This window comes from Notolepis coatsorum, assembly GCF_963971535.1.
Source record: "Notolepis coatsorum genome assembly, chromosome: 1".
NCBI classification, from domain to species: domain Eukaryota; kingdom Metazoa; phylum Chordata; class Actinopteri; order Aulopiformes; family Paralepididae; genus Notolepis; species Notolepis coatsorum.
Window position 1 is genome coordinate 101,302,352 of NC_140165.1, and position 26,219 is coordinate 101,328,570.

The 26,219-nt window shown below is 42.1% G+C and overlaps 1 protein-coding gene across 1 annotated transcript in view; it reads left to right on the forward strand.

Moving 5' to 3' along the window:
• Nucleotides 1-1,226: 1,226 nt before the first annotated feature.
• Nucleotides 1,227-26,219, forward strand: part of LOC311244932 (disintegrin and metalloproteinase domain-containing protein 33-like) — a gene marked incomplete at its 3' end in the record, with an annotated part of 311,892 nt that continues 286,899 nt past the window's right edge. The window contains exon 1 of the mRNA XM_084334639.1: nt 1,227-1,454. Within this exon, the coding sequence (XP_084190765.1) occupies nt 1,325-1,454 (130 nt within the window). The 5' untranslated portion in view covers nt 1,227-1,324. The remainder of the gene's footprint in view (nt 1,455-26,219) is intronic.

The following is a 26,219-nucleotide window of genomic DNA, read 5'->3' on the forward strand; positions in this document are numbered from 1 at the left end:
GAAAGTGATCTGACACGCACACTTGAAGTAGAAGAGATCATTGCTGCCTACGATGCCAAGACAAAACGTCGCATATTGCTGCATTAAGGTAAGACTGATTGATTGAAATCATATTGAATGCCTTAATTTGAACACATAATTTGCACTACAGTATATCTAACGAAAGGGGATAGGCTCGCTGTAGTCTAGTGTGTGTGTGTGTGTATAAATTCGGGACCATGGACAGTAATTAATTTGTGTCACCGCTCCCCCCCCCCCCCCCCCATTCTCGCCCCATTACAGCAACACAGACGAAAGACGAGAAGAGAGACATCAGACTGGCGAAGAGAACGCGCAGCCCGTTACTGATTTAATTTGCAAATAAAATGTGCAATATTGACTGCAACTGCAACTACTGATATTATTAGTATTTCATAATAACCTACATGTCTGGTCTTAAAGGAAGGAGGAAAGTAAAAGTCACTTTAAGCAAGGAACAGATGTGGTTCATCTTGGAACGTTTATTTAGATAAGTATAATGACGGAGTTAAAATTATATATTGTATAATAGTGTATATAGGAACCAGTGCCGTCTCAGGAATTTAGCATGTCTATTTTTATCATGCACATTATGTCTTCTTAATACCGTTTTTATTTTATTATTGTATTTTGCACAATCGATGACCACCCGCATTTCACATGACATTTCCCTGAATAAACCTCTTGATTCTCTAATAAATGTCCTTGAATTTGAAACAAATTTGTTGTGTTGTTATTATATATCCTTTCTAATACTATTGCAATTGTATAGTAGTTCATATTTCATGATCAGTGAACCGTTAATCATATTGGATGTCGCATTTATCTGCATTAAGGTAAGACAATGGTTAATATATTATTGGATGCCTTCATTTGAACACTTAATTTGCAATATATATAAATGAGTGGGGCTCGCTGTAGTATAGCCTAGTTACGTGTGTGTGTGTATATGAAATCAGAACCCCTGGACAGTTTGCGACCATATAAAAGGGGGCGTTCCTAAAAGGGGGCGTTCCTTTTGGAGCCTACCCTGCCCTAATGCGCACGCGCCGCCTATGGTGTGTGTGTGTGTGGGGGGGGGGGTCACAGAGCCGTTCCTGTGTAGTAGTAGGTTCATACAGTCAGCGCATGGTGAGGCTCGTGCTATTTAATCAGATCCATGTCTTGTTTTCGTGCGCGCCCAGTCTAGAGAGAGAGAGTCTCCGCGCGCAGAGCCAGCGAGAGACAGTTGGGGAGGAACCGTTGGAAGCGCGCGGCGAGGCAACGGGAGAAGAAACGGTTAGCGGCGGCACCGAGGGCTACAGGGATGTACAGTAAACACAGGCAGAAAAATGCCCAGATATCACCGGCACAATGTGGACGTTTGCTTATTCTGTTGTCTTTTCTACTACTGAGCGGCGTGCCGGACAGAGCGAGTGGAGACAGCCCAGAGCGAGGTAATAATAAAGAAGCGAGCCGCCGCGGACGCACGCCTCAGAAACTTCTCTTTTCTTCATCTACCAGTTGCGCGGAGCGGCGCGGCACCGGGGCGTTGTGTTGATTCAGATGTGTGTCTGCAGCTGGAAGCTTTATTATAGGCTACTACTACTACTACTACTACTACTACTACTACTACTACTGCTACTACTACGTGTGATCATTGTTATATCTGTTATGGTCGAGGAACGTTTTGTTGTAATTTGAGCAGTGAAACTTTCCTTGTGGAATGGCTTGGTTTTGTGATGTCCATAAAAGGTAGAAGAACGATGAGAGGAACATATTTGAGATCGAGTACAGCAGCAGGCTATAACCGGGCGGGTTTATTATTCACAACGATGCCAATATTATAGTGACAGACTGTAGCCTATGTATTCTGTGAATATATATCTTTTATTTAGGCTACTTTTAAACAATTGTCTATGCCAAGTAATTTATTTTTGACGATGCAGCCTAATAGTGGAATTTGGCTTTGCTGATGGAGAAAGCTGTAAGGCCTATCTAATGACTTGGCTTGGAAGTCTGCACTCTTTATCAGCAATAGCCTGAAATGAACTATGAAAGTCGTATTAAATGTGTTCAGCAGTGTCATATTCTCACAGCCAGTCAGACGTGGGGGTGGGTGTGTGTGTGAGCCCAGTGTGTGGACTATAGGGACTACAGGGACTACATCTAGTACATCGTGATGATGAGAGGCATGTGAAAACTGCCCCAGGACAATACTACAAGTCAAACAACAGCAGCCTGTATTCAATCATACAAAGATGGTTTCCGGCAGATGCATGCCGCTCGTGCAAATGGTTAGTTCATTCGTCAACATCCCATGCATAAATAACGTGCTCTGTGCGTAACCACATTAGTGTTTTGTTGAGTCATTTTGCAGTTCTGCTGACTAATGCCAGTGATACATGGGGCAACTTTTTCTGGCAACTTTTTCTGGCAACTCTGATGGGCAACAGTTGCCAAGGAGTTGATCGTGTTAAAAGCGAAGATCCACCCTAAAATGCAATTATTCTCCATACTGTACAGCTCAGTTGTGTCTCTCAAGTCTCTCCTTAAGCCAACAGAGTGACCAAGATTCTAGATGGTGTCACCAAGAGACAAGTCCTGAATGTGAATAGTGGAACAACAAGATCAGGGACAGTACCCATGGTGATTTAACTCCTAGGACAATATGACAGTACCCATGGTGATTTAACTCCTAGGACAATATGACAGTACCCATGGCGATTTAACTCCTAGGACGATATGACAGTACCCATGGTGATTTAACTCCTAGGACAATATGACAGTAACCATGGTGATTTAACTCCTAGGACAATATGACAGTACCCATGGTGATTTAACTCCTAGGACAATATGACAGTACCCATGGTGATTTAACTCCTACGACAATATGACAGTACCCATGGTGATTTAACTCCTAGGACAATATGACAGTACCCATGGTGATTTAACTCATAGGACACTGACAGTACCCATGGTGATTTAACTCCTAGGACAATATGACAGCATTATAGGACAATATGACAGTACCCATGGTGATTTAACTCATAGGACACTGACAGTACCCATGGTGATTTAACTCCTAGGACAATATGACAGCATTATAGGACAATATGACAGTACCCATGGTGATTTAACTCATAGGACGATATGACAGTACCCATGGTGATTTAACTCATAGGACGATATGACAGCACCCATGGTGATTTAACTCATATTATACAACGGCATGCAAATTTCTCGATTCTGATTGGCTGAAACAGTCATTTTACACGTCTTTATTGGCAACAATCCACGCTGCTGGCCCAGGACCCGCCCACAACCGACCCACATCACATCACTCCGCCGGATCACAAGAAGGTGGCCAATAATCTTTACAAATGGATATGTTGATGCGACTAAACGACTAAATATCAAGCGATTCTGTCACAGCGAATGTCTTAGTCGTTTAAACAATGTTGGATGATGTAATTGATGGGTCTTGAATCATTCTGTAACAAAAGAAAAATCGCGGATTGATTGATGGATTAATTTGCGATTTTTTTTTCAATTTCTTTTTCCTTTCGACTGTCAGCGCTCGCTCCAGTCTCCACCCACCGCCACACACCCCCCCCACACACATACACACACACACGCACACACACACACGCATGCACATGCACGCACACACACACACACTCTGCCTGCAACGCGGGGGATAGTCAGAGAGCTGGGTGCTGCGCTGTTCTAAGTGAGCATGGCCTATTGAGTTGATTGATTGATTGATTGCTAATTTTATTACTGTACGCTTGGTTTCCAACTGGTTAAGTTTAGGCCCTCTACAGTAGGTTTAAAAAAATAAATAAAAGAATAGGGCGAAGAAAACGTTTTTTTCCTATAGGGCAAAGAAGACTTTTTAATTTGTTTTACCTACTTTATATAGAAGCATCTAAGAATGAAGTTCTATGGAAAGTAGGTCTGCATTCCCTTAACAATTGTGTGTATTGAGCCGTACTGTATTGTACCCATTCTGCATCTGGTAATAAAATTTTCAATCAATCATTCCAATAATACACAGTTGGATGTGTTAGTTGGTTGGATGCACTTCAAGCTGCTTCCACATGAGGCAACTTCTCTCAATCATTCCAATAATACACAGTTGGATGTGTTAGTTTGGTTGGATGCACTTCAAGCTGCTTCCACATGGAGGCAACTTGTCTTTTTTGTAGTTGTGGGAACTACTTTTTCTGGCGGATGGTTTTTTCAATAAATCTTCGATTAATGTGTGTTTATTGTATAGAAATAAGGTTGGATGAATCTAGCAGTTGTATAAAAGCTTTACATCACTTGCAGTCGTGATTTGTGACCAATAAACCATGCCTAGGGGGGTCTAACAACCCTCGGCTGCGCCTCGGGCCTAACGACCACCCCTAGGCATGGTTTATTGGTCACAAACCACTCCTGCGCGTGATGTAATGCTTAAGGACGATATGACAGCACCCATGGTGATTTAACTCATAGGACACTATGACAGCACCCATGGTGATTTTACTGGGATTATGGGTACATTTCTGATTCAGAGCTGTAAGTCCTACATTTAAATTAAACACATTTGGATTTAATAGCTCAAGCAAACATTTTATGAGCCCACAAATTCAATTGTCAACGGACCAACTCCAAAAAGTGTCTCTTGATGACTCTGATGTCCTGCTTAGGGAGACAATTGTCTCTAGGTTTATAGATTGATTTAACTGTCCAAGATCATTGGAATAACACAATGAACATTATGTTTTTGGGTGGATTTCCCCTAACAATCACATAGGGAACATATTTTTGCTATGACTTAGGCCCTGTTTAGACGGAAACGCTAGCAGGTGAATCCGCAATTTTTTTCTTCTTCGGATGTGCCTTTTGTTTATACGGCAACAGCGTTTTTGCGGGGAGAATCCGCAAAAAAGTGAGACCACCTTCCTGGGTGGAATTCCTAGAAACGATAAACCTTTGCGCTATCATCTAAACTGTCAAACCGCATAAAACTATGACGAAAGGGTTGTCAAGGCTCTCGTCGCGTACTGCTTACATCACTGGCATACGCCAGTAGCCTAGAAGCGTAAACAAAGCATGTCTGATTCTATCCATGGCGATCACCTGAAGGCTACATTGGCAGTACTTTTAAATACACAAGAATCTGTCCCGCGGCTATCGCAACTATTAGTGACTGGAGCCACTGTCTGTGAGTGACTCTGCTTTGGTCCAATCACATTCCCCCACCCACAGTCTCCGAGTCAGAGGCAGAGTAGGGCGGGTCTTCACAGCATGTCTGGTTGTCTCAACCATAGATATCTATATAGAACACATATAGATATCTATGGTCTCAACCATATCTATATCTATGGTCTCAACGACCTGAGGCGATCTGATTGGCCACTGACGTTTCTGGTCATGTGACATCTGCGCCAATCGTGTGACAGCGGGGCTCCGTCGTCTCGAGTCTTTACAGCCTCGTCTGCACGCAGAATTCCATCCCAAAACACTAGTCTAAACGCAACATTTAAAGTGAGACCGCAAGACTACTTTTGCGGTTTCTGTTCAGACTCTCTCCGTCTAAACATGGCCTTATTCAGATTTTTTTACCCTGGCATACTTACATGCAATGTGTGGCCAACCTATGAAAAATCCTTCCTTTATTAGGGATTAAAGAGACATTTTGCAGATATTTAACCTGAATCCTATCATTCTGTGTTGAGGAGGACATGATAACAGGACATAAAACGTGTCTGGGTGACACCAGTTAACTAGAGGTCTGCTCTCTGGGTGACATCAGTTCAGTTCACTAGAGGTCTGCTAGAGCCATATGAAATCCGTTTTATTATTTTCCAAATTCCATTTTATTTTTTCCCAAATTCCATTTTTTCCGTTTTAATATTTCAGAATTCTGTATTTTGCCTTTTATGCTCATTTTACCATCAGAAATAGTGTCTAATAAGTGGGAATGAATAAATGTCCACAATTGAATAAGATATAACAGTCCATTTAATGTTTTTAAGTGCTTCAACTCAGAAATACAGTTACATTTTACACAATATTTTTCAATTAATATTGTGACAAAATAAAAATACATATTTCAAGTGTAAACAATAGATACAGCTAGCTACTACTGACATTATCACAATGACAATGTCAGTAACCTAGCTATATCTATTATATTGTGATGAAATATAGTAATGCATAATTTAGGCACCTTTAGTTTAGTTTATTTCGTTTATAAAGGACAGTGTATAATGGCAATCGTTTGCATTAAACAAATGGATGAGTGCACCAGATTTAGCAAGAAGCTATCATTTCCATCTATAGTCCTATGTACTGTAACGTTTCATAGCTATTTAAGTTTATTTAGATTATAAAGGGCAGTGTATAATGACAATAGTTTGCATTAAACAAATGGATGGGTGCACTAGATTTAGCAAGAAGCTATCATTTCCATCTATAGTCCTATGTAATGTAACGTTTCATAGCTATTTAAGTTTATTTAGATTATAAAGGGCAGTGTATAATGACAATCGTTTGCATTAAACAAATTGATGGGTGCACCAGATTTAGCTAGAACTTCTAGAAGCTATCATTTCCATAGATAGTCCTATAACGTTACATAGCTATTTAAGTGTATTTAGTTTATAAAGGGCAGTCGTTTGCATTAAACAAATGGATGGGTGCACTAGATTTAGCTAGAAGCTAAACGTCCTAACGTTATAGCTATTTAATCACAATAGTGTCGCAAGTGTTTTTGCGGGTCCAGTCCACGGAACGTTGACAGAATTAGCAAAACACCTTATCACCGGAGGCATAAAAGTCATTAGGATACTGTTCTGCTCTGAATTGAGGGCTTATTGTGGAATTGTTTAGCTTCTTGACCAGACGCTTGAGCACCGCGGCTGTGTTGTGTGTAACACGCTGTAGCGTCCCCGCCTCCCCGGTCGCGTGTGCACCAAACGTTCCACCCAAAAACGAAATTTCAGTCCAGATTAGGCCAAATTCTGCAATATTCCACGTTTTGCAGTTGATTCCATTTTTATTGGTTAATTCCGCGATTCCGTGAACGCGGATTTCATATGGCTCTAAGGTCTGCTCCTCTGGGTGACATCAGTTCTCTAGAGCAGGGGTTCCCAAACTTTTCAGGCCGCGACCCCCAAATAACGGTGTCAGAGAGCCGCGACCCCCACTATTATAGGAGGTAAAAAAAATTATAATTTTTAATTTAATTTTTTTTTTATAAATGGTAATGTATGGTTGAAACATGCAAACGTTCAAACGCACACACACTAATAAGCATTGGAGGCTTTTAACCAGGGCCGGACTGGGGAAATCATTCAGGCCAGGAAATATAGTGCAAAATATAGCCCCAGTCAGGCCACTTTTTAAGCAGGGGGTCTGGGGGTCCCCCACGCGTGAACACTTAAGGTAACTAACTTGCGTTCAGCGTTTCGTTCAGCGTTTCTCTGATTGGCCACGACGCCCACGTGACCGCACGCTAGCACGCCCCCGCGGCAGAGCGGCAGAGGCGCTCTCCTTCGTGAATACGCTCATTCAGAACGCTCTCCAGAAAAACACAAAGCCGTCATCTTTAATGTGTCACATAGGTCGCATAGGTAATATTAATAGGTTGCCGCGGCATTATGCATTCGTAATCCCCCCTATATAATAACCACGCAGGTTAATCAAGCAACGCTTGCACAATACCTAGCTTAATATTAAGTAGGCAATTGGCACAAGTGTAAATTATACATTCGTCACTCAGTTTTAACATCGACGGTTAGCTCAACTTGTTCGTCAGCTTGCTGTGGAGCCTATGGTCAGTTGGTGACAAGTTCGAATCACTTCAATTTTTATTTTATTTTATTTTTACGTTTAATTAATTTATCATCTCTCTATATAAACGTAACTAGCTATTCATATCAATCGAAATAATGTTCATCTCCGATATTTAAACATGGTCCCCAAAATGAATGGAAGCGAATGAGGAGCCTGACACCTGGGAGGAATGGGGGTGGCGTAGCGTTGGGGATGTTTAAAAAATATAATTTAATATATAATATAATATAATAATTTGTGCTTCACCTAAAAATTTGGTCAGCAGCCTCCACTGATGTACAGTGATTCAAACCCCCTCAATGTGCAGTTTCTGACAGCTGTGCTGTGTTGTCACACGAAATAACGTTGTAATGTAGTTAATCAATCAATCATGTAACCTACTGTACCTGTGCTTTTACTGTACCTCTGCTTTGGCCTACAGCAAAGCAGGTAATGTAGTTAATCAATCAATCAATCATGTAACCTACTGTACCTCTGCTTTGGCTGGCCTACAGCACAGCAGGTAATGTAGTTAATCAATCAATCATGTAACCTACTGTACCTCTGCGCTGGCTTGCACGTTCAGGGGAGGAAATTAGGCCACTTTACTCGCCAAATGCGAGTATTTTTTACGTTTGGCGAGTAATTCATGAAGAGCACTCGCCAGTCTGGCGAGTACTAGTAATTACAAAACAAAACAAAAAAATCATTCTGCAATCTGCTGATTCGCTCACTGGCACAAGCCGAACTCTGACTCCCCCCTTGATTCCTCCCATTTGCGCCTCATAATAATCCAACCATAACCAATGAACATCATCGTTGTACAGATGCGCTCTAAGCTCCTCCAATGAACACTAATTTTCTAGAAGATGCCGCCCATCTAGGGGAAGTGGACAGATCACTGCGCGCGGACCTACAGACTCCTGCCACCGGCTTGACAACGTAGACAAACTTAGACAAAAACACATCAGTGGATGAAAATAATTGCATGTAGAGTCGTCGCTTTCGGATATCAGTGCGGTCTGACATGGGGGCGAACAATGGACAAGTCAACCAGCATTAGCCGGCTAGCTACCTAGCATGTAACAAGCTACCATAACGCGCGTTCAACATAGTGGACTATACTGAGCGGCTTTGCTTAAATGCAGCCGAGTGACATTTTATTATTACCGGGTTTCCCCCCATATCACCACTCGCCCATATTCCCTTCACAACGGTGATGTTGTCATACTTGGCATTCAGAATACACCTGCTGAACCCCTAGCGTTGTCGATTCGGTTCCAAATGTATTGTCATCTTACAGCACAAGTACAGTACAACCAGAATACATTTGGCATCCAACCAGAGTGCAAATGTAACAAGTCAAGTTCAAGTTGTTTTATTTAGCTATTACATTACAGTGAAATGCTTGGTTCTTTCACTGCCCAACTCAGTCCAACCTAGACCAGCCCAACCCAGTCCAACCTAGTCCAGCCCAGCCCAGCATCTTTCACTGCCTAGTTCAGCCCAACCCAGTCCAGAATAGTTCCCTCTTTCATGTTAATATGTGATATCCTAATATTTTGAAGAGTAGAGACAGTGTGATTAATACATGTTGTATGCTAATATTGTGAAGAGTAGAGACTGTTATTAATGTTTTATGCTAATAAATATTTTAAAGAGTAGAGGCACGGTGTGATTTTTACTATGATTGAAAAATCAATTTAGACGAAGACATACAAAGAAGTAATTATCACAATTAGCGATTTTTTTTGGCTGGTAAAAAATCAGTTTGTCTGGTAAAAAAAAATCAGATACTCGCCAGTTGGCTGGTAAGCCAAAAAGTTAGTTTCCTCCCCTGTGCACGTTGTAATGTAGTTAATCAATCAAACATGTAACCTACTGTACCTGTGCTTTTACTGTACCTCTGCTTTGGCCTACAGCACAGCAGGTAATGTAGTTAATCAGTCAGCAGCCTCCACTGATGTACAGTGGTTCAAACCCCCTCAATGTGCAGTTTCTGACAGCTGTGCTGTGTTGTCACGCGAAATAACGTTATGAATAAAAACGCGGAATAACATTATATAACGTTGCGTTATATAACATTACAATGTACAGTTTCTGACAGCTGGGCTGTGTTGTCACGCGAAATAACGTTATGAGTGAATCTGGTAGTTGTTTTGATAAATATGTTGTGTATTCGCGCGATTCGAAACATTACATTTCCGCGAGCAGCAGCCTATTTCCGCGAGTGCCGCTCTGCCGCGCGCTGCAATGCGTAACACAGAGCGGCAGGCGTGGATAAGGGGGCGTGCTAGCGCGCGGTCACGTGGGCGTCGTGGCCAATCAGAGAAACGCTGAACGCAAGTTAGTTACCTTAAGTGTTCATGCGTCCCCCACCAGGACATTTTTTGTTACAAATACTTCATTTCCTGCATTCTGGTGCAGGAATTCTTTTATTTGTACCCTTTAAATGCCCGTGTTTGTGATGGCATCACAAATTATTGTTAAAAAACAGGCTAACATATGTATGATTAGCAACAACAGATTTTTATGGATTTTCAGTTTTTTTGTAATTGATAAAAAATACAATGTTATTCAACTTCAGCCCTGATCATAACACCACATATTCATTTTATAATTCTAACCCTTTAAATGCCAGTGTGTGTGATGGCATATATTTGCAATATATCAAATGCAAAGTAGATTTTTATGGGGGGGATTATTACAGGCTAGCATGTGTCAATGATTAGCATTTTTTTGTAAGGGTCCCGCCTCCACCAATCACATGCGGCTCCCTTGTGTGTGTGTGAGAGCAAGAGAGAGAGAGAGAGAGATAGTTCTCCAACTTGTGTGAGTTGCAGTGATCTCCTGGTTGTTCCCCACCTAGGTTATCTAACTATTGCGCTGGTGCAACTAGAAACACTGGCCTGGCCTGCTTCTAAGTTCAGTGGCCTGACTGCATACAAAAAAAAAAAAAAAATCCCCAAAGTCCCCGACTTTGGGAACCCCTGCTCTAGAGGTCTGCTCTCCTCTGGGTGACATCAGTTCACTAGAGGTCTGCTCTCCTCTGGGTGACATCAGTTCACTAGAGGTCTGCTCTCCTCTGGGTGACATCAGTTCACTAGAGGTCTGCTCTCCTCTGGGTGACACCAGTTAACTTCAGTAGAGGTCTGCCCTCCTCTGGGTGACACCAGTTAACTTCTCTAGAGGTCTGCTCTCCTCTGGGTGACATCAGTTCTAGAGTCTAGAGGTCTGCTCTCCTCTGGGTGACATCAGTTCTCTAGAGGTCTGCTCTCCTCTGGGTGACATCAGTTCTCTAGAGGTCTGCTCTCCTCTGGGTGACATCAGTTCACTAGAGGTCTGCTCTCCTCTGGGTGACATCAGTTCTCTAGAGGTCTGCTCTCCTCTGGGTGACGTCAGTTCTCTAGAGGTCTGCTCTCCTCTGGGTGACATCAGTTCACTAGACGTCAGCTCTCCTCTGGGTGACATCAGCTCACTAGAGGTCTGCTCTCCTCTGGGTGACATCATCCGGAGGAGTTTCTCGGGTTCTTCCAACAGAACCCCGGGGTGTAGGTTTGATTTGAGCTTTGGCAGGGACACTTAACAGAACCCCGGGGTGTAGGTTTGATTTGAGCTTTGGCAGGGACACTTAGGGACAAAGAATGGATTGCACGGAGCAAGTTGCACCCTTACTTACAATTCATTATGAATTGAAAATGGGGGACCCTGATGTAAACAAGACGAAAGTCTTTCTCTGGTCTGCATCCCCTTAACAATTGTGTGTATTGAGCCGTACTGTATTGTACCCATTCTGCAATCTGTTAATAAAATTTTCCTGCGCGGTGATTGATTGATTGAAAATGTTAACCTGTTAAGCCTTAATGTCCCCCTATAGGGGGACCCTGCTTTTCTTTATCATAAATAGATCAATAGAGACCGTATTAGATCCCCAATTATCATATTGGCTACAACCCTGTGCAAAGATTTTCGAGATCGCCAAATGATTGACGGAGCTAGAGCCCCGAGAGTCGGGGGTGGTAATGTGTACTTTTGCATACTTTGGGGCACGCCTCACATATCGGCATGTAACTCGAGAACCGCTGAACAGATTTTGTCACCTGAAAGGGAAATCGACAGGCAACAAATAGGGCTTTAATTCTATCTATATATTGTATTAAAAGAAATTCACACCCGAGCCACTAGAGGTCGGCAAAGAATCGTCCACATGTGGGCCCTTGGATGTTAAGAGGTTAATGTTTTTAAATATCTTTTTTTGTAGCCAAGAGTAAAGACCATAACCCTATCAAAAACAGTAGTCAAAGTGTATATTTTCATTTTTACCGATGTTTTATACGATTTATCGGAAATACGAATTTATTGGAAAATGTTAATTTCGTAAAACCGCAAGGAAATGACTAAATCCAGATTCAACCCTGCCATTGGAAAGAGGAGCATTTTCCCTATCCATATATGTATGATTTGACCATAATAAGGTCAAGGTCAAGTTCAAGGTCAAATATGAATTTATAATTAAAATCGATTATCATTAATTACTGTATCTACAAATCCTTCTGTTTAATCATCTTCCCTTTATTCATTTGCTTCGATTTTTTGTACACATGATCTCAATAAGGTGGTGAATGAGCTCAGTGAGCATTTTCTCGTACCCCGCAGATTTAACATGGTATTATTCACCATCAAAGATGCAAAAATAACTATTACAATTTACTCAGCCTAGTAACAGACATATTTCTGAATATTTTAGAATATTTCTGACACTGGAAATACATACCCCCAGGTCCCTAGATGTTCCTAGATACCAAGAACATGCAAATTGACCTTGCAGAAGTGGAGCAATCTTCCATTTACTTAGGCATGTACCTTTCAATCACCGCGCAGGAAAACTTTATTAACAGATTGCAGAATGGGTACAATACAGTACGGCTCAATACACACAATTGTTAAGGGGATGCACTAATTTGAGCGTGAGTAGATACAGTTTTTTGAGCTACAAAGAGCATCAGATGATCCTGATGACCGTTTCTTTAATTACCCTCCTGAACTGATGCTTGTGCACCTGATTAAATAGCCTACAGTACCCATAGTCTATGACCTTTCTATGTGGTCATGTAGCCAGATAGGATGTGAGATTTACAGCACATTTGGTCAGTCAAGAATAAAAACAGAATAGAATATAGAATATAAATCCATTATTTATCCAGAGGGAAATTCGGCACTACAGATCGCTCACAGTAGACATTTAGGTACTCTAAAGACTAAAGACTAAAATAAGAATAAGAATATAATAATGTATAAAAAAAAATAATAAAAATAAGAATAAAGAATACATTTAAGAAGACCGTGATGTTGTGAATTATAAAACTAAAATTACAGTTTTCACTCTGCAATCATTCTGTTTGGGACAGTTTGTGTTTCCGTGGCTTTGGCAGGACATGTCCCTAGCGTCCCTATATAAGACTACACCTATGAATAGAACAATAGGAAAAATCGACGAAATGGCCCTTTAAAACTGTCCACCGTCATCATCACTGGGATGTATTAAATGATATCACCCTCATGCTAATTCAGATTAATTAAATGCACAGATGTTGGAACAGATGTTTCCTCTGCAGCGTGATCAGGCTGCAGCCTGCGGTCACAAGTAACCTTCCAGGAAATTAAGATTGAACTACTATCTCGCGTCTGACCTTTCACCTCTGCCTTAGGACAATCGGGGGAGACGGGAGAGTAGGCAATTTGACGACAGTTAGGCAGTTCGACGGATAACATAAAAGAACGCCATTGAATGTTTTATGCTTTATGTTTTGTTCATAATAAATTAACTATTATCAATCAATTGTTAATTGTTAACTTATTATCAATAAGTAATGAATCACAAATGTAAATCTCAAATCCATCATCATATGGTTAAAGTCTCGTCCAAATTTATAGGGCTAAGGCTAACTTGCTAATCTTGCTTTATCAAAATATATATATACGTTACGTATACGCGTATATACACGCATGTGTGAACAAACACACACAGGGAAAATATGGTTGGGCAAAATCACAGAGATGATATCCTACTTTGCTAGACTTCGCTGAAAGGAACGGCTTCCTTGCTGGGGCAGATAAGGCAAAGGGAGCTAGTAGCCTTATGCCCCGTTCTGCTTATCTTGAAGGGAAAAGGGACATGTCTGGGGAGCAGGATACAGAGGAGCAGGCAGAACCAGACAGAACCAGCAGTAACTTGTACTTCACACACAGAACCAGCAGTAACTTGTACTTCACACACAGAACCAGCTGTAACTTGTACTTCACACACAGAACCAGCAGTAACTTGTACTTCACACACAGAACCAGCTGTAACTTGTACTTCACACACAGAACCAGCAGTAACTTGTACTTCACACACAGAACCAGCAGAAACTTGTACTTCACACACAGAACCAGCAGTAACTTGTACTTCACACACAGAACCAGCAGTAACTTGTACTTCACACACAGAACCAGCAGTAACTTGTACTTCACACACAGAACCAGCAGTAACTTGTACTTCACATACAGAACCAGCAGTAACTTGTACTTCACACACAGAACCAGCAGTAACTTGTACTTCACACACAGAACCAGCAGAAACTTGTACTTCACACACAGAACCAGCAGAACCAGCAGTAACTTGTACTTCACACACAGAACCAGCAGAACCAGCAGAAACTTGTACTTCACACACAGAACCAGCAGAACCAGCAGAAACTTGTACTTCACACACAGAACCAGCAGAACCAGCAGTAACTTGTACTTCACACACAGAACCAGCAGAACCAGCAGTAACTTGTACTTCACACACAGAACCAGCAGAACCAGCAGTAACTTGTACTTCACACACAGAACCAGCAGTAACTTGTACTTCACACACAGAACCAGCAGAAACGTGTACTTCACACACAGAACCAGCAGAACCAGCAGTAACTTGTACTTCACACACAGAACCAGCAGTAACTTGGATTTAGCCATGGGAAAATGCAGTTAGGGGTTAAGTGTCTTGCTCAAGGACACTTCGACACGCTGCCCGGGAGGAGTGGGGAACAAACCGGGAACCTCCGGATTACCAGGCGGCTGCTCTGCGTCTATGCTTTTACCAAACGGTTCGTGTTTCCGCGTTCCCGTTTTGCGCTCTGATTGGCCACGCACGTTTCTGGTCATGTGACATGTGCGCCCAATCGCATGACGAGCAGTGTCTTAGCCCATTTCCACGTCGAACAGCCTGCAAACGACCTAACGCCTAGTTTATCACTGGTTAAGCTTAGGCGCCTCTTTTGCAGTTGGTTAACACTTTGATCGCCATGGTTAAATTCATAATTTACCATCCCTAGCCAGCTCTATTTGTCTATGGAGAAGTTCCCCTTCTTTGCAGGGCTATAACTTTTTAAATTCTATTGCTAAATTGACATTATTATGGCCCATTCAATGTCCTATATCCATTGTTCAGGGTGTAGCAACGTTATACTTTTTCATTCACATATTCATACTAAAATATGGTCTAAAGTATAAGTATGTTTTTATCGTTTTCTGCAGCTTTCTCCAGAACTTGATTTATAGCCCCAAATGCATTATATTGATGATCAAATAGTTTGGTAGCGATCGGTGCCAGATAAAAAATTTCAACTGGAGGTATCATCTGATGTTGACCGCATGGGCGGGGGGTCGTTTATAATTCCGTGGGCAACGTTATATCATTCACCTAGTGTGGGTCATATGATCATCAGAGCAGTTTATATGGAACACGTTAGAAAATAACGCTGGATCTTACCGTATCTTCCTCGCGCCGTTGGACGATCAGCTTGGAGTAGACAGTTTTCGATTATGGGATGTTGATCTAGATGAACCATTTCCAGGTTGTATAATACTATATACGTCCAAATAACGTTGTTTATTGAGTTAGGGCGAGCGATTGATTATCCAGTGTGTCGAGATGGAGTCCGGCTAACGATCGCGAGTGCCCGGACGAAATATGGATGAGCACTTCCTGTTTGGCGCGTCACTTCCTGTTGGCCGATCTACCGATCGGCCACCAGATGGCGCTCTTGAACCGTTAGAGAGTTGAGTGGAGATCAGCAGTATATCTCAGGTCCCCGGAGGAGAAATATGATTTCGATCACAGATTTTTGAAATATTGATATCAAAGACGTGTTACGGCGTCTTCGGCAGAATGAGCATGGCGGGCAATGACGAGTTACGGTGTTTCCGGCGATTAAAGTGTTAAGGTTAGAGTTTGGAATCAGGGCTGGCGTTCTATCGCCATGCTCTAAGACAAACTCTAACCTTAACCAACTTCGAAAGAGCGCCTAAGCTTAACCGTCCAAAGAACTTGCCGTCACACGATTGGGCGCACATGTCACATGACCAGAAACGGACCAGAAACGTCAGTGGCCAATCAGATTAGCCCAAACGCACGAACCGTTTGGTAAAAGCAATGAGGCGGCTGCTCTACCTCCCGAGCCCCTGTGAATTTGGTTATTCTCTCTCTCTCTCTCTCACTCAGGTAAAATCACAAAGTGCTGCAGTCGCATTCTGTCATGATGGCAACCCCGCCAGCTAAGAAAGTTAAAGCAAAAGAAATTCGGGCATTCCAGCCCTCGTGGACAGACTACTACGGGTTTGTGTGTCAGAAGGACCGTGCTGTGTGTACTTATGTTGAAGGCTTGCCAAACAAAGAGACAATCAAATCAAGGATAAAAGATATCCCCATGTCAGCTCGAAGTGTCGAGCGACGCATCAACGAAATGTCCGAAAATATCAGAGAACAGCAAACAGCTGGATTAAAAGATGCTCCGGTGTGCAGCTTAAAGGGACCAAGTAAGCAAAACAGTGCCAGGGATCTCAGGTAGGCTGCGGCAGCTGTTTATTTTCCTACACATGGCGTGTTAACTTGAACAACTTGAACGTCTTTCTCTCTCTCCCTCTCTCTCTCTCTCTCTCTCTCTCTCTCTCTCTCTCTCTCTCTCTCTCTCTCTCTCTCTCTCTCTCGCTCTCTCTCTCTCTTTCTCTCTCTCTCTCTCTCTCTCTCTCTCTCTCTCTCTCTCTCTCTCTCTCTCTCTCTCTCTCTCTCTCTCTCTCTCTCTCTCTCTCTCTCTCTCTCTCTCTCTCTCTCTCTCTCTCTCTCTCTCTCTCCTGTGTGTGTGACTCCTTTAGAGAAAGCTGAATGACTTCTCCATCTCTTACGTCAACTTGCCTAGAGCCTCTTTCCACAGCTTGCCATTGGTCAAGCGTAAAACCTGACCAATCACATTCACTGTTTCGCCCGAGATGTTCATCGGTAGGTGGTGCTATATCAGACAACAATTAAGGTTAAAATGATGACGACTTCTGGCTTTGCCCAAATCTTAAGTTTGAGAGTAATTGAGTTAAAGATTTGGAACGTGTGATTTCATTATGATATCCAAAGCGCTTTACATTTCATTTTAAGGGTTGTTTTAAATTATAATTCCTTCTTCTCCAAGTATCAGTGCTTACTAGGAGGAACAGCAAACACTGGTAGTGGAGCTTCATGGCGAGGGCTGGTAACCTACACTACTGTATAATATTTGCATAAAAACATGCATCTAATGAGCTGAAAACATCAGCATGCAGTACAGTTCTGTCTACATTAGCTGTGTATTTTGTATACTAATGTATACTCGTCAGGGGAGGAAACTAACTTTTTGGCTTACCAGCCAACTGGCGAGTATCTGATTTTTTTTACCAGCCAAACAGATTTTTTACCAGACAAAAAAAATCGCTAATTGTGATAATTACTTCTTTGTATGTCAAGCCGCGTCAATGTTGTGTATGCATCTGGGTAGGCACACTGTGCCTTTAAGACAGCACGGTGGTCTTACGACAGTGCTGTGAAGTACCGTCAAGTGTTGTGGTAACGTCAGTTGGGTTGGTGTGCTGTTGTGCACAGTGCACTGGTTGAGTTAGCCCCTTTCGTGACTGCGATGTGCAAGCCAGGGGCTTTTAAGCATGAAATAAAATGTCTAACCTTACGTCGTAGTCCGGTGCTTTTTTGGAAACATTATAGTCATAACAGATACACCTAGCTGGCTGCTTTGAGCACACGGGGCTAACGTTAGCTAGCAAGCAGCTATAGCTAAAACGCTAACTAGAAGCTAACCACTGTATACAGTTCCAGTAGACTAACATTACACCTCTGTGATTTAAATGTGTCCTTAGTAACTTATACTCGAGGGTTGTACTAGGGTTGGATGCAGTTCCCCGTTGGTCAGTCTGTCTGTTTTCCATCTTCTGCTGTGTTTAACGTTATCTGTTTGCGAGTGCTCCTGATGGCTAGCCTAGTACCGCGGGACTTTTATTATTATATGTCCGCGGGTTGGCCAGTACTGCGCAAACGTTTATTAAACATTATATGTCCGCGTGTGGTCTTGTGCAGTGCTCTCGTGGCACTGTCAACTAAAGCGAACACTCAGAAGACGCGCACCGTTTGCCAGTGCAGTGATTGCAGAATGTTTTATTTTTTTGTATACTCGCCAGCAGGGGAGGAAACTAACTTTTTGGTTACCAGCCAACTGGCGGGTATCTGATTTTTTTTACCAGCCAAACGTAAAAAATACTAGCATTTGGCCAGTAAAGTGGCCTAATTTCCTCCCCTGATACTCGTGTATTTTGGTCACACATGTGACTCCGAGACCGAATGCTCCTTTTTGATTTATTAATTTATGGTTGTGTGTGCGTGTTGTTATTTTACTGCAGTGAGCCATGTTTATAAAATATTTCCATATTTTCAGCTCTAATTATGACATCACACGGAAACAAGAAGGCGCGCCGCTAGCTAGCAAGTTGACAATCTAGCATGTAGCTTGAGGTACCCCGTTGGTTTGAACATGGAACGCTAACAAAGTTAATAATATGCCGTTTGACCGCAGCCACATCTGCAATGCAAATACCTTACCATCCTTTATAACGGCCCTCAAAACCCACCTTTTCACTCTTGCTTTTGACCTCGTTTTCGTCAGCGAGAGACGAAAACCAGAAGCTCTCTTTTTGCTCGGTTTCAAATAACACCACAACCTCTGCTATCCTCCGCCGTGCGTTTTCCACCTGCGGCCCATTAACCAAGCTCCAAGCTCTGCCTTCTGAGCATCTGCCAGCTCTCCGGGCCTAGAGGAATCTGTAATGGGATCATATGAGAGCCCTTGAAAGCGAGTGGGCTGTTATTTTCGCGGGGGAAGAGCGGACGGGCCCCGGTGCCGTGTTGCGCGCCGCACACACCGTCGCGTCTCGACCTCTGACGCACGCGACCACCATTAGCGATGCGCTCGCCCAACACCATTGAGCTCGACCCCTTCACAGCTCGTCATTCTCCCGACTACGAACACACCCCCGGTTGGTTTGAACGAGAGGTTGCGCCCTTGAAGACTTCTATGGGTTCTAGGCGGCTGTTATTTGTGACGCCCACAAAGTGGTCCTGGTTGGTTCTGCTGTGTGGGCTCCTCTTAGAGTCATTATTCATTTTGCCGGCGTTATGTTTATCAGGTAGGTACTCTGTGTAGGTGGAGGTGGTTCAGAAGAGCGCTCTATTTCTGACAGCTTCGTATTATGATCGGCTATCCGCTATCATTCCCCCACACCAGGGTGTGTTGTGTTATTCAATCCCGTCATGTGTTCTAGGCTTGCCACAGTAGTGGGTGATACCGGTGTTACTTGGTGTTCAGGCATCCACCGAGTACATTACTTGTTGTCAACCACCCCCACTGGTGTATGGTTTCTTTTTCTTTTCTTTTAAATAAATTTTTTGAAATAAACCATTTAGTTAATTTTCGCATTTCAGTGCCCACGTTCATCAAATAAAAATAAAAAAATAAAATTATTTTGTAAAATTTGCTAATCGTGTTATCAATACGTAGTCAGACAACGTTGTAAACTGAACGTGTCTGTGCGGACAGCAGATCTATTTTATAGGTTGCAGTACTACAGAGTAGCTTAAGTTTCACTTTCATTTGGAGTAGATTTAACTTCGCATGAAGGAGAGAAAGGAGGCTCTAGAGCAGTGGTTCTCAAACTACGGGTCGCAACCCAAAGTGGGGTCACGGGTAGGTGACAGCGCATTGGAGAAAAAAAATTATATTTTGGCTAAATATGCCTCGTTTTATAAATGTGTATTGATAACATAGTGCTGTAATAAACATTTCTAATAAATGCATGATTAATAGGGGTGGGAATCACCAGAGGCCTCACGATACGATACTATCACGATACTTGAGTCACGATACGATAGTAACGATACTAAATATATTGCGATGTGCTGAGTATTGCGATATTAATATTGCGATATATTGCGATTTATTACCTTTTTTCAACTGCAAAGTAAAACTTTGTCAACATGTTTTATCTAATAAAATAAAGTTCAGTCTGTTCATCATTTTTATTGCAGAACATGGTATTTTTTCAAGCAGACAGATGTAAACACTGTAATCTGTGTTGCATGTACCTGACAAACTGAACTGTTTGTATTACAGTCATATTCCAACTTAACTGAATGCACACGTGCGCGTGTGTGTGGACTACTGTACTATTACAGGTATTGAAATGAACAATGCAACTTCCTTATTAAAAAGAAAAAAAATATATTGATACTTGGGATACAGTATCGCCACGCAAAGTATCGCGATACTACTACAAATCGATATTTTCCCCCACCCCTAATGATTAAATTCAACAACGTGTGCTTTTATTTTGATATTCCTTAATTCCACGTTGAAATTACGTGATACATTAAGTGTGGGGTCCCCAAAAGAATCCTAAATAAAATGGAGTCGTGGTATAAAAAAGTTTGAGAACGCCTGCTCTAGAGACACAACAGGTTATTTCAGATTAAACCAGCAGCAGCTCGACTGGAGAAGAGCTGAGGACCAGTCCAGACCAGCAACAGTATGTTTGCGCGATGCGCTAAATAAGGCTGCAGCTACATTGATCCGTCATTGATCCTTCAATGAAGGGATAGAAAATTGACAGAAGGTAATACTGTCCATTGGTTTATTTTTTAATTAGAACTGAACGTCACCTGTGTCTGTCCAACAAATGGATACTAGTCATTGAAAATGTATTAAAAACAGACTTGGACAGTGGATCAATGTAGCTGATAATGTTAAAGATCAAAGTAAGCGCTCTACAGATTAACACAGGTAATACCGGTGTTGTTTATTAGTCATGGGAAATTTCACATCACTGCGGCAACCCTAGTGTGTTCTCATCCTAAACTAGATGGAGATCATTGGCCATATTCACATGACGACCATTTCGCTCTTGTGTCATGCCCGGGTTGGGTTCCTTTCCACCCTGTCACGGTCAATTGCTGTCCGTTTAGTTTTTTAAACGACGATCAAACGTGTTTGCAGAAATGACAGGGTTGCTGATGTGTATCCTCACAGTAATCGGAGACGTGGACAGCGCTGTATAGAATAGAATAGAAATCCTATATTTATCCCGAGGGAAATCCGGCACTACAGATCGCTCACAGTAAACAATAAACATTTAGGTAGTCAATAAGACTAAAATAAGAATAAGAATATAATAATATAAAAAAAAAAAATTGAATAACGAATAAAATACCGTCCGGGATATACATTCTGGTATGTATAAACATTCTAAAATCTTAAATATAAAATTACATAAATATACAGTACAGTAATAAGTGTAAAAATTGTAAAGTGTAAACAAAGTGTCCAGGAAGATTATGCCAGAGTTTGTACTGTCACTCTGTGCTCAGTGATGCGCTATAGCAGGGATCGGCAATAGGCGGCCCGCGGGCCGAAATTGGCCCGCCAGCAATAATTTCTGGCCCGTCAGTTTATTTTGAGAATATGATATTTATTTTATTTTAATCTTTTTTTTTATTATTATTATATTTATATTATATTATATTAATATTATATATATATATATATATATATATATATTCTTTTTATTATATGCATACTTTATGTTTTATCCATGTTGAGAGTGAATAACAGGTGAGTGCAATGTACTGTGCTATAGGCTTGCTCAAAGTGAGGTGGACAGCGCTGGTGCTGAAATGGGAAACACGCAAGTCCATGAAATAAAAACACCAGTTCAGTAAATCATTCAAGCTTTATCTTTACTCGAGTCATGACAGTAATGCAATAAAAAACAATGGAAAAACAATGCAATTAACTTTAAAGAAAAAGAGTGCTTGAAGAAGCTCCTGAAATGACGGCGCGCTATAGGTATTTGAATTAAATGAAAAATACAATTTGGCATTAAACAGTAATGCAATTAAACATCTTTAGGTAGCTTCTTGCAAAGAGGAAATACCAAATCAGGCGCCAGAAGAGGAAACTACGACTTCCAAGACACAAACAAAACGAGGAGTCATATTTAAAATACGGGTTTATCGCAAAACGTGTCTCTTGCGTGTTCACATGGCAACACGAGGCTGATTGATTGATTGATTGATTGAAAACTTTATTAACCGATTGCAGAATGGGTTCAATGAAGCAAGCAACTGTGTTCAAGTTGGGTGGACATGGGTGGGCATTCAACGCGAGTGGACATTTGACATATTTCAAACATTAGCATGGATTGAGGAGGAAGCAGAAACAATAATAAGCCCAGGTCTGCCTGCATTATGGTGAGTTGTACATTCGATGTATAATACACCCGCTGTGGTGCTTCAAATCAAATGCACCCTACTGATCTGTTGATGTGTTATAATAATAATAATAATAATAATAATAATAATAATAATAATAATAATAATAATAATAATAATAATAATACATTCGATGTATAATACACCCGCCGTCGGTGCTTCAAATCAAATGCACCCTTACTGATCTGTTCATGTGTTATACTAATAATAATACATTCGATTTATAATGCAAGCACCTGCATTAAAATCAAATGACTGATCTGTTCATGTGTTATGCACTGCGTGAGAGGCACTTTATAATAGAAAAAAGACAGTGCAAACATGTATATGTCGTTTATTTTGACAGAGTTAAACATTTTTCATTATCATTGGCCCGCCACACAATGGCTTGGGGAAAATTTGGCCCGTGGGCAAACCTAATTGCCGACCCCTGCGCTATAGAGTCTGATGGCTGTCGGAATGAAGGACCTCTTCCTGTGCTGGTCAGTGTTGCATCTTGGGAGTCTTAGTCTAACACTCACTGAACGTGCTCCTTCTGTCAGCCAAGTCTGTGTGTAGTGGATGGGAGGGGTTGTCCATGATGGCGTGGAGCTTAGCATTGGCTCCTCCTCTCCGCCACCACCGCTAGAGAGTCCAGCTCCACCAGTATCCTCCAGTTCCAAAACGTTTGCTCTTGTCGGAACTTTTTGTCCGCCAAAATCTGAATCCGGTGGAGACGGACGCTGCAATAGCAATGGTTAAAAAACGGATGTAGACAGTAGGGGTGAGCAATCGATTTTCAATTTCAATTAAATGATTTTGGCTTCCTACGATCATGAAAACAAGATAATCGAGATAAAACTATTTCTGTGGCTCTCATTTTGTCTTGTGTTGTAAATGCAGCACACCCTTCCGTCACAGCGGTGCACTCCACCCCTCCTCCCCCAAAGCCCAAACTAGTGTTGTTTTCAGCATCGCGTTGAGAGGGAGGAGGGGTGGAGGGAGCCACGACGAGTCCAGTTATTTTGAAACGCATTTGGTAACTCGTAGAAGGTCGAGAAGAAAGGTAAAACATTGTCGTTATGTCACGTTTAATCACGTTTGACAATCGTCATTTCAATATAAATTGAAATCGTGATTATGATTTTTGCCATAATCTTAGTAGATGGACAGACACGAAGGATCGTGCCCTTGAGATGAACTGAGAGCGCTGCTATGACAGCACGCTTTTAGTTCTGTCCCCCTTTTAGTTTAGTGTGCCTCCCCTCCCCCCACCGACTGCCACGTTTGGAATAAAGCCACACGCTGTAATAGTCTCTCGACCATCTATCCCAGCTCTTCATTACAGCACCATTTCCCCATTGCCCTGTAGTGTTGAACCTTTTCATTATTCACACAGACACACACAGTTACACACATACACACACGTGTGCACGCGTATATGTCACGCCAAGAAAGCTAATTGAATAAAAAAAGATAGGAAAAGAAGGTAGGGAGGGGTGAAGGAGCGGGAGAGAGCAAGATTGGGATGAGTGTAGGAATCCTTGGACAGGGAGAGAGAGAATGAAAGAGTGAGGAGACAAGAGGAGAGAAGAGGGAGATGGGGGATTCTAGAAGAGAGAGAGCGGGATAAGTCATCAAAGAAAAGAGGATAAGGGATTTTTGGAGAGGAGAAAAAGAGGGTTAAAGAGAGAGATAAGAGACGGAGAGTGGAGGAGGATGAGAGATTGAGAGAGAGAAATGGGAATAGGTCAAAGAAGGTGGGGGTTCGTAGGGAGAGAGGGTTTTGGCAGTGGAAGGGAGAGAGAGAGAATATGAATAAGTCATCAAAGAGGGTCAGGGATTCTTGGAGAAAGAGGGAAAGGGGGTTTAGTTGTGGGAGAGAGAGATAAGTAGTGAAAGTGAGAGGGAGGGAGGAGGTGCAGAGGAGATGTCCAGGAGGGAGTGAAGAGAGAAATGGAGTGAGGAGAGAAAGGGACTGAGGAGAGAATGGAGGGATGAGAGAAATGGAGGTAGGGAGTGAGGAGAGAATGGAGGTAGGGAGTGAGGGGAGAGAGGGAGGGAGGAGAGAAATGGACTGAGGAGAGAGAGGGAGTGAGGAGAGAATGGAGGTAGGGAGTTTGATTGATTGATTGAAAACTTTATTAACAGATTGCAGAATGGGTACAGTACAGTACAGCTCAATACATACAATTGTTAAGGGGATGCAGACCAGAGAAAGACTTTCATCTTGTTTACATCAGGGTCCCCCATTTTCAATTCATCGTAACATACATGACATACAGATAGACAGTACTGCTACATCTATACATTTATGACATACCAGATTTGCAATTACAGTACTGTTTGTGATACAAAAAGAGTCCAGAAAGAAAAAGTATATACATTTGACGTAGAAACTGTACATTGGATTGGGTAGGTGGGGGTGGGGGGGGACTGTACATTGGAGGTGGTTGGGTGGGTGGGTGGGTGGGTGGGGGGGGGGTTTGGTAGGAGTGGGGGGGGGGGGGGGGGGGTTGGGTAGGAGGGGTGGGTGGGGGACACTGTACAACTGTACAAACAAAACTGTACATTGGATTATTGACAAGACCATACTTTGTAATTTACTGTACATTGGAGGGGGTTGTGTTCGGACATTTACAGGGGCCAGTTTCGAGTTGCAGTCTCCCTTAGGTGTTTTTTGAGAGTGTTTTTGAAAGTGGGTAGTGATTCACATTCCTTTACAGCTTTGGGTAGGGCGTTCCACATTGATGTGGCATAATTGCGAAACGTGTTTAGTCCCTTGTTTGAGCCGAATCTGGGTTTAACATGATTTGTGGAGCTCCCTCTGGTGTTGTGATCGTGGTATTCACTGACCTTTGGGAAGTATTTTGACATGTACATGGGTACCTTGGTCGTGTAGTGTATCTTGTAGACCAGGCCCATTGCAAGTTGCTGTACTCTGTCGTCTACTCTAAGCCATCCTAGGTTGTCAAAGTGGGCAGGGGTGAGGTGGGTTCTAGGAGTAAGGTCAAGCAGTAGTCTGACCAGTTTGTTTTGAGATGTTTGTAATTTTGTTTTTAGCGCCTTCGAGGTGCTTTGGTACCATGAGGTGCAAGCATAGTCGTAGTACCCTTGAATGAGTGCTCCTGCTAGAGTCTTCAGGGTATTCTTGTTTACCAGTGAGGAGATCCGGTACAAGAATCGAGTTCGTTGGTTGACTTTTTTTATTACATTGGATGCCATTTTGTCACAGGAAAGATTTGCCTCTAGGCTGACCTTCGAAGCTTTTTTTGGCAATCGAAGCTTCGGGGCCGAGCTTCGATTTTAATTCGAAGCTTCGAAAAAAAATAATTTTTTTTTTTTTTTTTTTTTTTTTAATTTTAATTTTTTTTTATCTTATGTTGTGGGACTTGTACAGCACTTTCGTAAACGTTGTTGTTTTTAAATGTGCTCTATAAATAAAGTGGGTTGGATTAATGAATTAAGTAGCCCCTTTCGTGACTGACGCATCCAACAAGGTTTCACTCGGCTGTGTGATTTAATTCAAGGTGGATCGCTGTTGTCGTTTGAACAACTTCAGATTTCATGGGAACTACCAATCCCCCAAATCAAGAATGTTTAAGATGAATGAAGTAAGATTTTGATTATTTGAAATATGGCCTGTGTAGACTAAACTATGCACAGAATTATGTCAGTCTACAAGGTCCGGATTCTACATGGTCCGGCAATGTAGACCTTGTAGACTCCACTACAGACCAATTATCAGTGAATGTTC